Source organism: Sus scrofa, chromosome 3 (assembly GCF_054392235.1).
Source record: "Sus scrofa isolate SSC_HxYL_T2T_F1_AM1 chromosome 3, Sscrofa_HxYL_maternal_Yorkshire_Landrace_v2.0, whole genome shotgun sequence".
NCBI classification, from domain to species: domain Eukaryota; kingdom Metazoa; phylum Chordata; class Mammalia; order Artiodactyla; family Suidae; genus Sus; species Sus scrofa.
The window spans coordinates 28,410,576-28,426,981 of NC_139385.1; the positions used below are offsets into that span (position 1 = coordinate 28,410,576).

The following is a 16,406-nucleotide window of genomic DNA, read 5'->3' on the forward strand; positions in this document are numbered from 1 at the left end:
TCTGGCATCATCACTGCTGTGGCTCAGGTGGCTACCACGGTAAAGGTTCGGTCCCTGGACCAGGAACTCCCACGTGCTGCAGGCTCAGCCAAACAAACAAAAAAGGTTTAAACTTGGGTAAAGAGAAATACAGTGTGGTCGAATATTACTTTCCGTTAATATCTAAAGCCATCGCTTGAAATGTTAAGTAGGCGACATTCAAAACATCTGATGTGCGAGTTCCTGTTGTAGCTCAGCAGGTTAAGAACCCGACTAGTATCTTCTGCGTGTTCAGTCCCCAGCCTCAGTGGGTTAAGGATCAGGCATTGCTGTGGCCGTGGTCTAGGCCAGCATCTGCAGCTCCGATTCCACCCCTAGCCTGGGAACTTACATGTGCCACAGGTGCGGCCCTAAAAAAAAATAAAGATCACCCCCCCCCCAAAAAAAATGTCTGGGAGTTCCCGTCGTGGCACAGTGGTTAATGAATCGGACTAGGAACCATGAGGTTGCGGGTTCGGTCCCTGCCCTTGCACAGTGGGTTAACGATCCAGCGTTGCCGTGAGCTGTGGTATAAGTTGCAGACATGGCTTGGATCCTGTGTGGCTGTGGCTGTGGCTCTGGCGTAGGCCGGTGGCTACAGCTCCGATTCGACCCCTAGCCTGGGAACGTCCATATGCCGTGGGAGCGGCCCAATAAATAGCAAAAAAAAAGACCAAAAAAAAAAAAAATGTCTGATGTGGATAGTCAGATACAGTGCGTAGAGGGTATGTGCAAAATGTAACTTCACACTAACTTAAATTTGTGATTTTTTTTTCCCTCAAGCAATTCATTGAATTTGCATAAATTAAATCCACGTGTGATGTAGCGTCAGTGAAAACCATGTGCTTATTCCTTGGGTGAAATTCGGCCTTGGAGTTCCCCTTGTGGCTCAATGGTTAACAAACCCAGCTAGCATCCATGAGGACTTGGGTTCAATCCCTGGCGTCACTCAGTGGGTTAAGGATCTGGTGTTGCCGCGAGCTGTGGTGTAGGTCCCAGACATGGCTCAGATCTGGCATTGCTGTGGCTGTGGTGTAGGCCAGCAGCTGTAGCTCCAGTTGCACCCCTAGCCTGGGAACCTCCATATGCCTCGGAGGCTTCCCCCCCGTGCCTGCAGCATGCCAAAGTTCCCAGATCAGGGATCAAATCCAAGCCACAGCAGTGACAACACTGGATCCTTAACCCACCGAGCCACCAGGGAACTCCTGTTATGATTGTAATTCCCATTTCCTTGCTGATTTGTAGGAAAAGACCAAATGGGGTTTAGGTGTGACCCTAAAAAAAACAAAAAGGGAGAGACAAGAAATTCGGCCTTAAGGCACATCTCAAAGTAGAATGACCAGGGTCGTTGGGGAGAATCAGAGCCTTTTTACAAAGTAACATGCTCCAAAACTCAGGTGACCCTCCACTTCCCGAATGAGTGTAAATGAGTCTACCACCCCCAGTCCTTTCCTGTGGCAGCCTGATTGGTGCTGGCTGGAAAGATGGCACAGGGCTGGCCATTTCTGTGTGTGTGTGTGTGTGTGTGTGTGTGTGTCTTCTTAGGGCTGCATATGGAGGTTCCCAGGCTAGAGACTGAATAGGAGCTACAGCTGCTGGCCTACACCACAGCCACAGCAACTCGGGATCCGAGCTGAGTCTGAGACCTCCACCACAGCTCATGACAGTGCTGGATCCTTAACCCACTGAACGAGGCCAGGGATTGAACCTGCATCCTCATGGATACCAGTTGGGTTCTTAACCCACTGAGCCACAAGGGGAACTCCTAGGATGGCCATTTCCTGGGCCCTGCCTTTTGCCATGAGCTGAGCTTACTTGCCCCTCAGCTGAGGCCGGTCAGCTCTTCTTCCCCAACCTGATCTGAGCTATTCTGTTCTTCTGCCAGGCTTCTTGCACCTGGGCGGCCTCCGCACTGCCCTATATAACTACATCTTTGCCAAGAAGCACGGAGGGAGCTTCATCCTGAGGCTGGAAGACACGGATCAGACCCGCCTTGTGCCTGGAGCAGCAGAGAATATCGAGGACATGCTGGAATGGGCAGGTGAGGCTGGCAGGGAAAGGACCCTTCTCCAGGGAAGACGCAGGGAGCAGGAACAGGAGCCTGGAGATCTTCCCTTGGGGCCCGGGGTGGAGAATGCCAAGACCCTGGGGAGATGGGTCCGTTTGTGCTGCCTGGGGTGGCAGGTGCTGCCTGGAAAGATGCTGAAGACCCCTGCCAAAAAAAAAAAAAAAAAGGCAGGGGGAGTTCCCATTGTGGCTCAGTGGAAATGAACCTGACTAGTAACCATGAGGACACAGGTTTGATCCCTGGCCCCGCTCAGTGGGTGAAGGATCCAGCATTGCTGTGAGCTGTGGTGTAGGTTACAGACTCAGCTTGGATCTGGTGTGGCTGTGGCTGTGGGGTAGGCTGGCAGCTGTAGCTATGATTGTACCCCTAGCTTGGGAACCTCCATATGCCATGGGTGCGGCCCTAAAAAGACCAAAAAAAAAAAAAAGAAGCCCCAAGGCTCTTTTTTTTTGAGATTCCTGTTCTTTTTTTGAGGGGAGGGGAGAGTTCTTTTTAGAGTTGAACCCATGGCATGTGGAAGTTCCCAGGCTAAGGGTCAAATCGGAGAGATTCCTGTTCTTATCTCAGAATCTCATTTCCAACTGAGTGCAGGCAGGAAACGCAGGCCAGATGGAAGATGGAACGGGGTCTCTCAGGCCGCGGTGAGCCAGAGAAAGCACCAGCCCCTTTTCCCATGTGGGAATCCTGGCCCCAGCTTGTCATATCTCCTAGTTTCCAGGACGAACCAGAATGCCAGGATTTTTAAGGGGGTTTTTTCTTTTTCTTTTTAGTCATTTTAGCACGCACCCATGGCATTTGGAAAGTTCCCAGGCTGAGGGTCGAATTGGAGCTGTAGCTGCCAGCCTGCACCGCAGCTCATAGCAATGCCGGATCCTTAACCCACTGAGTGAGGCCAAGGATTGAACCCGCATCCTCACAGCTACTAGTTGGGTTCGCCACCACTGAGCCTCGACAGGAACGCCTTTACTTTGCTTTGGATGACAACTTCCCTCTGTTAAATCTGAGCCCAGATTTTTTTTTTTTTTTTTTTAACCACATTGTATGAGTCCACCAAAAATGTGCATAGCCTCGGAGGCCAGTCTTCTCATGGGAGGTTTGATCCCAAGGTCACCTAAGCTCGGGGAGGACGTGAGGGAGCGTGCGTGTTCCCCAGGTCAACAGCAGCCTACCTGTCAGAACAGGTATGACTAGTTAAGCTCCCCGAGGGAAAATGCCAGAAACACCAAACTGTGTATTCTAATTTCAGGTAAATGATTAACTGAACTCTGGGTTCTTAAAGGGCAGAAACTGATTTCCTTTCTGTCCTCTGTTATGGAAGTTTATAGCAGAAACTCAGGATTGAGGTGGGGTTTTTTTTGGGGGGGGTGTTTTTGTTTCCTGATCTGTGATTTTGTTTTTCATTCTTAACCTTTATGAACAGATAATTTACAAATCTGTGCTGACAGTTTAGCTCCCCTATTTTATTTATTTTTTTTGTCTTTTTTTTTTGTCTTTTTTTGCTATTTCTTGGGCCGCTCCCACAGCACATGGAGGTTCCCAGGCTAGGGGTCCAATCGGAGCTGCAGCCACCGGCCTACACCACAGCCACCGGCCCTCGCCACAGCCATAGCAACTCGGGATCCGAGCCATGTCTTCGACCTACACCACAGCTCACGGCAACACTGGATCCTTAACCCACTGAGCAAGGCCAGGGATTCAACCCGTAACCTCACGGTTCCTAGTCGGATTCGTTAAACACTGCGCCACAACGGGAACTCCCAAGGCAGTATTTTACATACAGATAATTTTAATCAAATTGGCGTAGTTAAGACCAAAAAGATGAAGGGGCACTGTCAGTTTAACAAGCTAGTGAACACAACTTGAAACATGGGTGCATCTTGCTCTGTCCTCTGAGATGGTGAAGGGATCTTTTCAGCATTTAAATATCTTAATAAGACCAGTTATAGAAATCTAAATATAAAACCAATCTCCTATAGGTTCTGAGAAGGTATTCACCATCTTCCTGAAGAGTTTAACTCTCCACATTCCAGTTGAATCATCTCTGTAGAAGGGGAAAACAGTGATAGTCCTTGTGGAACGGGAATTACTGCTAAAATTCAGAAAGCTGACCATATGCAGTTAGCCACCAACCAATCTTATTTAAATCAGGACCGTCCAACATAAAACATTCCATCAGCTGTACGTGATCTGAATTCCAGTGTATGAGATCAATCTAAATGCGGTATAGTCATGAGACATTTCAGTCTTGTAATAAATAAGGCGGTGGTCGATTTTTACTCATTAGTAGCTTTTTTGAGATGCAGTCCTGTGTTTTTTGGTTTTTGTTTGTTTTTTTGTCTTTTCGCCTTTTCTAGGGCCGCTCCTGTGGCACGTGGAGGTACCCAGGCTAGGGGTCTAATCAGAGCTGTAGCCCCCGGCCTACGCCAGAGCCACAGCCACAGCACCTCGGGGTCCAGGCCTTGTCCGTGACCTACACCACCGCTCACAGCAACGCTGGATCCTTAACCCACTGAGCAAGGCTAGGGATTGAACCCACAACCTCATGGTTCCTAGTTGAATTCGTGAACCACTGAGCCATGACGGGATCTTCTTCTCCCTTCTTCTTAATGCCAGCAAAGATCATTTTCGTTCCAGGGATGTACTTCTTGGGATTCTCCAAGTGCTCCATCAGCGTCACCTCTCCCCACGTGATGCCTTTGTTCTTGTTGGCATCTGTGTAAGTGTGTCCGGAAGGCTGACCTGTCTTCTGCCCAAACAGACGGTGGAGGTTTGGGCCAGTCTTGTGCTCACCTCCCTTTTCTACATTGTGGCTCTGGGCACCCTTCTGAACAAAAATTCTCTTGCCGTTCCCAACGTCACCCATTTTATTTATTTATTTTTTTGTCTTTTCTAGGGCCGCACCCATGGCATATGGAGGTTCCCAGGCTAGGGGTCTAATCAGAGCTGTAGCCGCCGGCCTACAACAGAGCCACAGCAATGCCAGATTCCAGCCGCATCTGCGACCTCCACCACAGCTCACAGCAACACTGGATCCTTCACCCACTGAGCGAGGCCAGGGATCAAACCTGCAACCTCATGGTTCCTAGTGGGATTCGTTTCCTCTGCACCATGATGGAAACTCCATGTTTTATTTTGTTTTGTTTTTTAATATTTTAATATTCTTTTTGCCTCGAAGTACCCCTAAAGCTCCACTTTCTTTGTTGTTTTTTATTTTATTTTACTTTTTGTCTTCTTAGGGCTATACCCACAGCATATGGAAGTTTCCAGGCTGGGGGTTGAATTGGCGCTATAGTTGCCAGCCACAGCCACAGCAACTCAGGATCTGAGCCATGCGTTCGACCTACACCACAGGTCTTGGCAATGTTGGATCCTTAACCCTCCGAGCAAGGCCAGGGCTCGAACCTGCATCCTCATGGATCCTCGTTGGGTTAGTTACAGCTGAGCGGCAACTCCCTGAATTGTTTCTACTTTTGAGCTACAGTGAGTAAAACAACATTTACATACTTTTTTTTTTTTTTTTTTGGTGTTTTGTTTCTCTCTCTTTTTTGTTTTTTAATCCCAAACAGCCACACTTGTGGCATATGGAAGTTCCCAGGTTAAGGGCCAAATTGGAGGTGCAGCTGCCAGCCTATGCCTCATCCATGGCAAGGCTGGATCCAAGCCACATCTGTGATCTATGCTATAGCTTGTGGCAATGCTGGATCCTTAACCCCCTGAGCGAGGCCAGGGACCAACCCGCATCCTCACAGAGACTATGTCAGGTTCTTAACCCACTGAGCCACAGTGGGAACTCCTTACATACTATTTTTCATGTGAACCTGTTTTCAGTTCTCCTGGTGGAGTTGCTCTTAAACCCTGGATAATTCCAAATGATAAACACATTAAGGATAGATGGGGAAGGGATTCCATCCCTCTGGGTTAGGTGACAAACAGAGAAATCCCAATATCGACAGTACCAGTGGTTGCCGCAGCCAGGGTCTCCTGAATGCTTAGACCTGCCAGAGAGGGCACCAAGCCGACCCTCAGGCCGTCTCATTCCAGCCTTGGGATGATTGTCAAGAGAAAGATACTGGGAGTTCCTGTCGTGGCTCCCTGGTTAACGAATCCTACTAAGAACCATGAGGTTGCGGGTTCGATCCCTGGCCTTGCTCAGTGGGTTAAGGACCCGCCGTTGCCGTGAGCTGTGGTGTAGGTCGTAGATGTGGCTCGGATCTGGCATTGCTGTGGCTATGGTGTAGGCTGGCAGCTGTAGCTCTGATGAGACCCCTAGCCTGGGAACCTCCATATGCCAGAGGTGAGGCGCTTAAATAAAAAAAAAAAAAAAAAAAAAAAAAAGACAGAAATGCAAAGAGGCAGTCCACCGAGTGGTTAAGAGCTGGCTTGGCTTTGAATCTAGTTTTGCCCCTTGTCCTTGGCCAGATGACCTAACACAGTCCCTCTGTGCCCCACTGTCCCCTTTACTGAATGGGAGTGATCACGGCACTGACCAGGTCGGGTGGTTTTGAGCCTTGAGATCACAAAACGTAAAAGCAGCCTGGCAGGCGCATGGCACTATTGCTTGTCACAGCCAGTCAGGGGCAGAGCCAGAGGTCCAGACGGGGCCTGACAAGCTGTCCCTGAACTATGTGTCTTACTCCTGGGGCTGCTGGTCCAGGCCTGAGCTAGTTCCTCCCTCCCCGGGTCCAGGATGGAGGAAGAGGATGCTGTGCAGCAGAGGGTGTAGACTGTGGAGCCGGTGCACGCACCTCCCTCTGAGTCCTTATCCACCTTATGCGGCCTTGAGGGTTAACCTCTCTGTTTTTTTTGTTTTTGTTTTTTTTTTGTCTTTTTGTCTTTTTGCCTTTTTTTAAGGCCGCTCCCACGGCACATGGAGGTTCCCAGTCTAGGGGTCCAATCAGAGCTGTAGCCGCCGGCCTACGCCACAGCCACAGCAATGCAGGATCCGAGCCGAGTCTGCAGTCTACACCACAGCTCAGGGCAATGCCGGATCCTTAACCCACTGATCGAGGGCAGGGATTGAACCCGCAACCTCATGCTTCCTAGTCGGATTTGTTAACCACTCTTCCACTACGGGAACTCCTAACCTCTCTGCTTTAACTTTTCATCTGGAAACGGGAAATTATAAGAGTTAACAGCCTCACGGATTGTTGTGAGGGTGAAATGCTTTGTTATACGTGCTGGGTGCTTAGAACAGTGTCTGGGAACCTGTGCCGCATGTGTCATAGTTGCTATCATGGGGTGATTATTCTCTCTGCCTGTGTTCCAGGGATCCCCCCTGATGAGAGCCCCCGCCGGGGAGGTCCTGCTGGGCCCTACCTGCAATCTCAGCGGCTCTCACTGTACGCCCAGGCCGCTGAAGCTCTGCTGAAGAGCGGCGCTGCCTACCCGTGTTTCTGCTCACCCCAGCGGCTGGAGCTGCTGAAGAGGGAGGCCCTGAGGAACCATCAGACGCCCCGGTGAGAGCCCCAGCCTGGCACGGGTGCCTCCCCAGGGGTGGGTGTGTTGGTTAGCTGTTTCTGCATAACAAATTACCCCCAAACATCTTTTTTTTTTTTTTGTCTTTTGTCTTTTGTCCTTTTAAAGCCATACTCCTGGCATATGGAGGTTCCCAGGCTAGGGGTCTAATCAGAGCTACAGCTGCCAGCCTACACCACAGCCACAGCCACGTAGGATCCAAGCCCGCAGGATCCAAGCCGGGTCTGCGACCTCCACCACAGCTCACAGCAACGTGGGTTCCTTAACCCACTGAGCGAGGCCAGGGATCGAACCCACAACCTCAAGGTTCCTAGTTGGATTCGTTTCCACTGCGCCACCACAGGAACTCCCCCAAACATCTTATCTCAGGGTTTCTTGGGTCAGGAGTGTGGGCCCAGCTTAACTGGCTCCTTAGCCCCAGGGTTTCTCTTAAAGCTGATTCACCGTCTTGGCCAGGCTTGTGGTTATCTCAGGGCTGGACCCTCGCAAGATCTGCCTCCATCTCTGTCCAAGGCTGTTGCCTGGAGGTGTCTGTTCCTCGCCTCGTGGGCCTTTCTGCTGGGTAGCTCACAGCTCGGCAGCTGGCTTCCTCGGGGTGAGCCAGGGAGAAGGCGGGAGGGAGCTAGGAAGGTTGGAGCTGCCGTGTCCACACACCTCAGTTGGGGACCTTACACCATCGCAGTGTCCCACTCTGTTCTTTAGGAGGAAGTTACTAGGTGCAGCCCACACTCAAGAGCAAAGACATAAGGCAGAAACACCAGCAGGCAGGGATCACAAGAGCCACATCAGCTCTGCCTGCCGCCTTGGGCCTCAGGCACGTAAAATTATTCATTTATTTGGTTTGTCCTGTCCCTCCGCCTTTTTTTTTTTTCCCTTTATCCTTTCTAGGGCCACACTTGAGGCATATGGAAGTTCCCAGGCTAGGGGTCGAATCGGAGCTGCAGCTGCCGACCTACACCACAGCTCACGGCAACATGGGATCCTTGGAGTTCCCATCATGGCTCAGTGGTTAACGAATCTGACTAGGAACCATGAGGTTGCGGGTTTGATCCCTGGCCTCGCTCAGTGGGTTAAGGATCTGGCGTTACCATGAGCTCTGGTGTAGGTTGCAGACGCGGCTCGGATCCCGTGTTGCTGTGGCTGTGGTGTAGGCTGGCGGTTGTAGCTCTGATTGGACCCCTAGCCTGGGAACCTCCATATGCCGCAGGATCGGCCCTAGAAATGGCAAAAAGACAAAACAAAAAACAAAAAAAACCCCATGGGAGCCTTAACCCACGGAGCGAAGCCAGGGATCCAACCCAGGGCCTCATGGATCCCGGTTGGGTTTGTTACCACTGAGCCACAACAGGAACTCCCAGTTTTAATTTTTTGTTATTAAAAATAGGGAGTGGGAAGTTCCCGTTGTGGCTCAGCAGTCATGAACCCAGCTAGTATCCACAAGGACATGGGTTTGATCCCTGGCCCCCTTCAGTGGTTGGCACTCTGGCATTGCCAGAGTGGCTGTGGCTGTGACGGAGGCCGGCAGCTGCAGCTCCAATTCAGCCCCTAGCCTGGGAACTTCCCTATATGCCATGGGTGAGGCCCTAAAAGAGAAAAGCGACAAAAAAGATTGACAGAGATAAGGGAGTAAGGATGAGCAGTGTTGGCATATGTCGTTTTGTGCAGCTGCATCGTGTTTCTTGGATTACCTCCCTAGATGTGGAATTTCAGGTTCAATTTGCAGCATTGATAGGTACCTTCTAGTGGCCCTTTATGGCTTATACTATCATTAGTATTATAGTGTTCAAGTTCTGATTTTATTGAACTATTTGCACAAGAGCTTGGATGTTGGTACATGGTCACGACATTCACTGCAGCTTTGTTTTGGGAGGCTTGTTGTTTATTTTTTAAGTTTCTCTTTTTTATTTTAATTTTCTTGGCACACGTCCTGTGGTGGTTTCTAGGCCTGGGATCACACTCACACCATAGCAATGACAACACCAGATCCTTAACCCACTGAGCCACCAGGGAACTTCTGCTTTTTTTTTCCTCTCTCTTTTTTTTTTTAAGGGCTGCACCCACAGCATATGGAAGTTCCCAGGCTAGGGGTCGAATTGGAGCTGGAGCTGCCAGCCGATGTCACAGCCACAGCAACATGGGATCCAAGCCTCATCTGTGACCTACAGCACAGCTCACGGCAACGGCAGATCCTTAACCCACTGAGCGAAGCCAGGGATCAAACCCGCGTCCTCATGGATACCAGTCGGGTTCATTGCCACTCAGCCACAATGGGAACACCTGCCTTTTCTTTTTTTAAATCGTAAAAGCTCTACTTGCCCGTGGACAGAAGATTATTTTTTATTTTTATTTATTTATTTTTTGCTTTTTAGGGCCATACCCATGGAATATGGAGGTTCCCAGGCTAGGGCTCTAATTGGAGCTACAGCCTACGCCAGAGCCACAGCAACACCAGATCTGAGCTGCATCTGCGACCCACACCACAGCTCACGGCAACGCCGGATCCCTAACCCACTGAGCAAGGCCAGGGATCAAACCCGCAATCTCATGGTTCCTAGTCGGATTCATTTCCGCTGCACCACCACAGGATCTCCCAGAAGATTGTTTTTTTAAAATTAAACTCATGCCCTGTCCTGAAATCCGTGCCTCGATTTATGTTTGAATATTTAGGCCAGTGTCAAGGACTGTTCTTGCATGTGTTAAATTTGTGTTCCAGGATGCTATTGAGATGAAGTAGTGAGTACTTGCCAAAGTACTCCGTTTTAAAAGGACAGTCAGAGCTTCTCATACTTTATTGTGCAGAAGAATCACCTGGGGGAGTTCCCTAGTGGCTCAGTGGGTTAAAGATCCAGTGTGGTCACAGAAGCGGCTTGGGTCGCTGCTGTGGAGCAGGTTAAATCCCTGGCCCAGGAACTTAACTTCTACATGGTAGGGGCATGGCCAAAAAAAAAAAAAAGAGTCACCCGGGGATCTAGTTCACAGGTACCTTCTGATTCAGCAGGTCTGGGGCGGGGGCTGAGGTGCTGCATTTTCCATAAGCTCCCAGGTGCCGCGGATGCTGCGGGTCCACAGACCACCCTTTGTGGAACCAGAGCATCACCCACATGGACATTCGTCTTCTCATTCTGCAGATGTCTGGAGATGGGGGACTCTGGGGTGAAACCAGCTGCTTTGAGAAGCCGGGGGCGGGGGGGTGGTCTCTTTTGGCCTCTCTCTGCCTCCCTTGCCACCCCTGCTTCGCCCATCAGTTAAAAGGGGCCACAGCAGCTTGGGGCTCGCTCTCACTCTCACCTGGGGAGGAAACATTTCCCAGGACCTTAATCTTCCCTTCCCTTCCAAGCGTGCTTTTCTTTGAGTGTCAGTGACTAGCCTGGTCCTGTCTGGATGGGTCAGGGGACATAGGGGAACAGGATTGCACAGTTGATGACACCAGTCATGATCCACTCGTGCTTCACCCCCTTGGGTGACATGGGACATTTCCGCATCAGCAGGAAAGAAGGGAGCCCGACCTGGGGCCGCTGGGCTATGGGATCTCACTTCAGTGTCCATACAGTAACCTCATTATCCTCGTTCAGGACTGAAGAAACAGGAGTTCCCGCTGTAGCGCACAGGGATCCGTGGCGTCTCTGTAGCGCCAGGACACAGATTCGATCCCCGGCCCAGCACATGGGGTTTAAAGATCCCGCGTGGCCGTGGCAGCAGTGTAGATCAAAACTGTGGCTCGGATCTGATCCCTGTCCTGGGGACTCCATATGCCACGGGGCAGGTTAAAAAAAAAAAAAAGACCGATGCAACAGCTGAAAGAGTTAAATGACTTGCCCAAGGTCATACAGTTATCAGAGACAAAGATAGGACTCATGCCTGTCACCAGTGCTTTTTTTTTTTTTTTTTTTTGGATTTAAAGTATAGTTTATTGAACACAGGGAGTAGTATTGTGCTATATGTATGCAGTGTGATAAATACCATTACAGTGGCAACCACACCAAAGGGACGTGGTGTACATCTTAAATTTACACACTGTCGCATGTCAAAATTATCCAACAAAAAAAGTAAACAAAACCATGCTTTTAATTAATATCTTCAGTTACCATTTGGCATTTGTACCATGTTATTTAGGAGCCAGCCTTGTAATTCCAATTTAAAATAAAATACGTGGGAGTTCCCGTCATGGAGCAGTGGTTAACGAATCTGACTAGGAACCATGAGGATGTGGGTTCAATCCCTAGCCTTGCTCAGTGGGTTAAGGATCCGGCGTTGCCGTGAGCTGTGGTGTGGGTTGCAGATGCAGCTCAGCTCCAATTGGACCCCTAGCCTGGGAACCTCCTTATGCTGCCGGAAGCGACCCTAGAAAAGGCAAAAAAAAGACGAAAATAATAATAATAAATACATGGAGTTCCCGTCATGGCTCAGTGGTTGACGAATCCGACTAGGAACCATGAGGATGCAGGTTCGATCCCTGGCCTCATTCAGTGGGTTAAGGATCCGTGGTGTGGGTCGCAGATGCAGCCTGGATCCGGTACGGCTGTGGCAGTGGCACAGGCCCGCGGCTACAGTTCCAATTCCACCCCTAGCCTGGGAGCCTCCACATGGTGTGGGTGTGGCCCTAACTGGTGCTCTTAGTTCCTGTGCTGCTCTGCTTCCCAACAGGTATGACAACCGGTGCCGGACTCTGAGCCAGGCCCAGGTGGCCCAGAAGCTGGCCAAGGACCCCACGCCCGCCATCCGCTTCCGCCTGGAGGGGGAGGCGCCAGCCTTCCAGGACTTGGTTTACGGCTGGAATCGGCACGAAGTGGCCAGCGTGGAGGGGGACCCGGTCATCCTGAAGAGCGATGGCTTCCCCACGTACCACTTGGCCTGCGTGGTGGACGACCACCACATGGGCGTCAGCCACGTGCTGCGGGGCTCCGAGTGGCTGGTCTCCACCTCCAAGCACCTGCTCCTCTACCAGGCCCTGGGCTGGCAGCCCCCACGCTTTGCCCACCTGCCCCTGCTCCTCAACAAGGATGGCAGCAAGCTGTCCAAGAGGCAAGGGGACATCTTCCTGGAGCATTTCGCCGCCACTGGCTTCCTGCCCGATGCCCTGCTCGACATCATCACCAACTGCGGCTCAGGGTTTGCAGGTACCCACTCCCCAGAGCGGTCCTGCTGGGACCGGAGCAGTGAGCCTTGGTTCAGGCCAGCTGGCCTTCAGTCCCAGCTGTGCCACCTACCAGCTGTGTGATCTTACAGAGCGGTCCTCCTCTCATTAAAAAAAATGGTTATTGAGGGAGTTCCCTTCATGGCACAGTGGCAACAGATCCAACTAGTATCCATGAGGATTCGGGTTCGATCCCTGGCCTCGCTCAGTGGGTTAAGGATCCAGTGTTGCCGTGAGCTGTGGTGTGGGTCGCAGATGCACCTTGGATCTGGCTTTGCCGTGGCTGCGGCCTAGGCTGGAAGCTGCAGCTCCAATTCGACCCCTAGCTTGCAAACTTCCAGATGGCGCAGTTGTGGCCCTAAAAAGAAAAATAAAACATGTCTGTTAAGCCAGGATACCTAGTTAAGTGCTGGGGCTGCAATGATGCATAAGGTAGACGTAATCCCTGCCCTCGGGAGTTTATGGTCTCTGAGCCTTGGCTGCATCATCTGAGATTCGGCTCAGTGTCTGCCTCACAGGGTCGAGTTCAGGTTCACTGAGCACCTGCGTGTGAGGGACCAGCACAGTGTCTGCCATGCCGTAAGCACGAAAATTGCAGGTCCTGTGACTATCGCAGTTGTCTTACTGCGAGTTGTGCGATCGTGTGCTCTGATGGTATTGCTGGTATTACTAGGACCCTCGTCTACTCCAGGCTGAGCCCTTATCCATGGCTGGAGACTTAGGGCCCAACTCCTGAAGAAGCATCAACTATGGATGGGGGGGGGTGATTTCTGGAAATCGGCCATAATTGTCTGCTTGCTGCTCACGCTGCTCTCATCTCATTTAAGCCTGAAACATATCCTCGAGAGGTGTTTGTCACCCCCACTGTTTGTGAGAGACTGGTAAGGCTCAGAGGTTTGCATCACTGCCAGAGTCGCACAGCGGGGGAGGGACCTGGCAGAGGCTCACTTTGGGCCCAAGCCTGACCCAGGATGCCTGCTGACTGCGCGGGGTTGGAGCTGGTGCTCACGAGAAGCAGCTCCAGGCACAGAGGTTCTCACGCCGCCTGCTTGGGAATCCTCCAGGAAGCTTATAAAATACACCCCGGCTCAGACCCCCATCCCAAACCGGTCCAATCAGGATCCCTGGGGCACAGCCAGGCAGCGAGCATGCTGTTTTTGCAGCTCACGTCTTTGGAGGCCGTGAGCATGGATTTAACCAGATTTGTTTTCAAGCTTTTTTTTTTTTTCTCCTCTCAGTGACAGAGCCCTTTCTGCACTTCTTCAAGTCCTTCATAAATACAATAGCTGAGGTCAGGCCCTCTGCTCAGCCTCCCTTGGGATTGAAAGCGAAGGGGGGCGCTGAGCAGCTGGGCCTGCTTCCCTTGCAGAGAACCAGATGGGCAGGACCTTGCCGGAGCTGATCGCACAGTTCGACCTGACCCGGATCACCTGCCACTCAGCCCTGCTGGACCTGGAGAAGCTCCCAGAATTCAACAGGTGAGCAGCAGGGAATCTGGAGGGTGTGCACGTATGTGTGTGTGTCTGTACGTGTGCGCATATACCCATATGTACACACACGTTACACACACGCCCGTAGAAAAGGGTTCACCTGCTGATGCTGGGTCCCCACGGTGGAGGGTCTCTCGGGCTCTGGAATCAAACCCATTTGATTTTTTTTTTTTTTTTTGCCTTTTCTAGGGCCACTCCCGCGGCATATGGAGGTTCCCAGGCTAGGGGTCTAATCAGAGCTGTAGTCGCCGACCTACGCCAGAGCCACAGCAACTCAGGATCCAAGCTGCATCTGCAATCTACACCACAGCTCATGGCAACGCCCGATCCTTCACCCACTGAGCAAGGCCAGGGATCGAACCCGCAACCTCATGGTTCCTAGTCGGATTCGTTAACCACTGCGCCACGACAGGAACTCCTTTTTTTTTTTTTTTTTTTTTTTTTTTTTTTCCATTTGATTTTGACTGTGGGCTCAGGTGTCTAGTACTGTGCGACCGCAGGTACGTCACCTAACCTCCTCGAGCCTGTTTCCTTCATCTATAAAATGGGGCTAGTGACGGTACCCCCCTTGTACGATTATTCAGGGAAACTTTGCACATGGCATCCAAGCACTTTGCACGTGGCAGAGGCTCAGCATGGTTTCTGTCCTCCCTGTTATTCCTGATCAGCCCCGCCCCCACCCAGCCAGCACGGAGAGTGAGCGCTGTCCCCAGGCATCTGTTTTACATTTCAGTTTCCAGGAGTTCTTCCCTCTGAAACTGCCAGCCACAGGGATGCTTCAGGTCACGTTGCCACGTCTCAGTCCAAGGGCATTAGCAGGGAAGCCCACAGACAGGTCCATACTTGGGGGGCAGGGGCTCCTTCCCTGATGCCTTCTCTCGAGCGCTGGTTTGGGGACAGGCTCTCCTTTGCATGAGCCCAGGGACTACACAGCGACTGCAGGGATGTGACTTCATTGACTTTTCCCATCAGACCTGAGATCCGTTGTATGTTTCTGCCCTGTTGTGCACATGCAGAGGGCAAGATGTCACGAAGTTAATTAACCAGCCCAAGTTCAAGTTCACACCGGAAACGGCGGCATCTCTTGAGTGGGGCAATCAGGAGCTAATGCAGCTCCTACTCTGTCTTTCGTATCACAGCGAAGCCACAACCCCAGGGGAAGCAGGGTCAGACCAGAGGAGATGCTTTGTGCCCCGTTCTGGTCTCCCCAAAGCACGAGGGGGAGCCAGAAGAGGACGGAGGCAGGCTTTTGCTTCGTGGGAACAGGGAGGGGATGCCGCGTTGCGATTGCTGCCCAGAGATTTACTGCAACCAAAACTCTGTTCTTTAGGTGTTTCTGGAATCACGCCACTGCTCTGTTATCTCAGGAACCAGTAGTAAAGAGAGCTCTGGCAGTTGTCACGGCAGTCCTCGGGGTGCGGGGGAGGTAGTCCCAGTAACTCGCGTTTCTCTGGCCCTTGGTACGTCCCAGGCCGTGGACCTTAGGTGGATCATCCCAGCCACGGCCACTGTCATGTCTTGATTTCTTTCTTCCCCCCATCTGTCTACCAAGGAGGTCCTAGAGACAATCTCATTATCAATTTCTTGTCATTCCTTCTTTTCAAACATAGTGTTTCAGGAGTTCCCATTGTGGCACAGCGGAAATGAATCCAACTAGGAACCATGAGGTTGTAGGTTCGATCCCTGGCCTCGATCCGTGGGTTAAGGATCCGGCGTTGCCATGAGCTATGGTGTAGGCTGCAGACTCGGCTCGAATCCCGAGTTGCTGTGGCTCTGGCATCGGCCGGCGGCTGAAGCTCTGATTAGACCCCTGGCCTGGGAACCTCCATGTGCCGCGGGTGTAGCACTAAAAAAGCAAAAGAGAAAAAGAATATATATATATATATGTATATAGTTTCAGGGCCATGTGTGCCCACCCTTCTCCAGCTGCCTTGCCGAAGCCTTTGTTCAGACTCCCCGCTGGTCTCCAGCTCCCGGGTGTGGTGGTTAACAGGGACCTCGTGCTCAGCGCTTTACAGATAGTCCCCTGTTTACCCTGCCCAGGGCCCCGTGAGGGAGGCCCCTTTGTCCCCACACTTAGAGATAAGCATCCTGAGCTCCGAATGGCTGTGTGACTTGCTGCAGGGCTGGCTTCGCTCACAGACCTGTCTCATCTCAGAGCCCATGCGATGGTTGCTGTCCTTTGCTGCCTGCCTTCTTCTACACCAGGGACAGGGGGCTA

The 16,406-nt window shown here is 51.5% G+C and overlaps 1 protein-coding gene across 19 annotated transcripts in view; it reads left to right on the forward strand.

Moving 5' to 3' along the window:
• Positions 1–16,406, forward strand: part of EARS2 (glutamyl-tRNA synthetase 2, mitochondrial) — a 28,930-nt gene that overhangs the window by 3,452 nt on the left and 9,072 nt on the right. For 8 of the 19 annotated variants that reach the window (XR_014840555.1, XR_014840556.1, XR_014840553.1 and 5 more), the window contains 4 exons: positions 1,904–2,059; positions 7,353–7,542; positions 12,206–12,678; positions 14,065–14,173. Coding sequence is in view for 13 of the 19 variants with exons in the window: in XM_085017320.1 (XP_084873446.1) it covers positions 1,904–2,059; positions 7,353–7,542; positions 12,206–12,678; positions 14,065–14,173 (928 nt within the window). In the remaining 6 variants the exon portion in view is untranslated. Of the gene's footprint in view, positions 1–664; positions 949–1,629; positions 2,060–5,437; positions 5,567–7,352; positions 7,543–12,205; positions 12,679–14,064; positions 14,174–16,406 lie in introns of those variants that run through there. The other 11 variants (XR_014840554.1, XR_014840552.1, XM_085017319.1 and 8 more) reach the window with 6 other exon arrangements.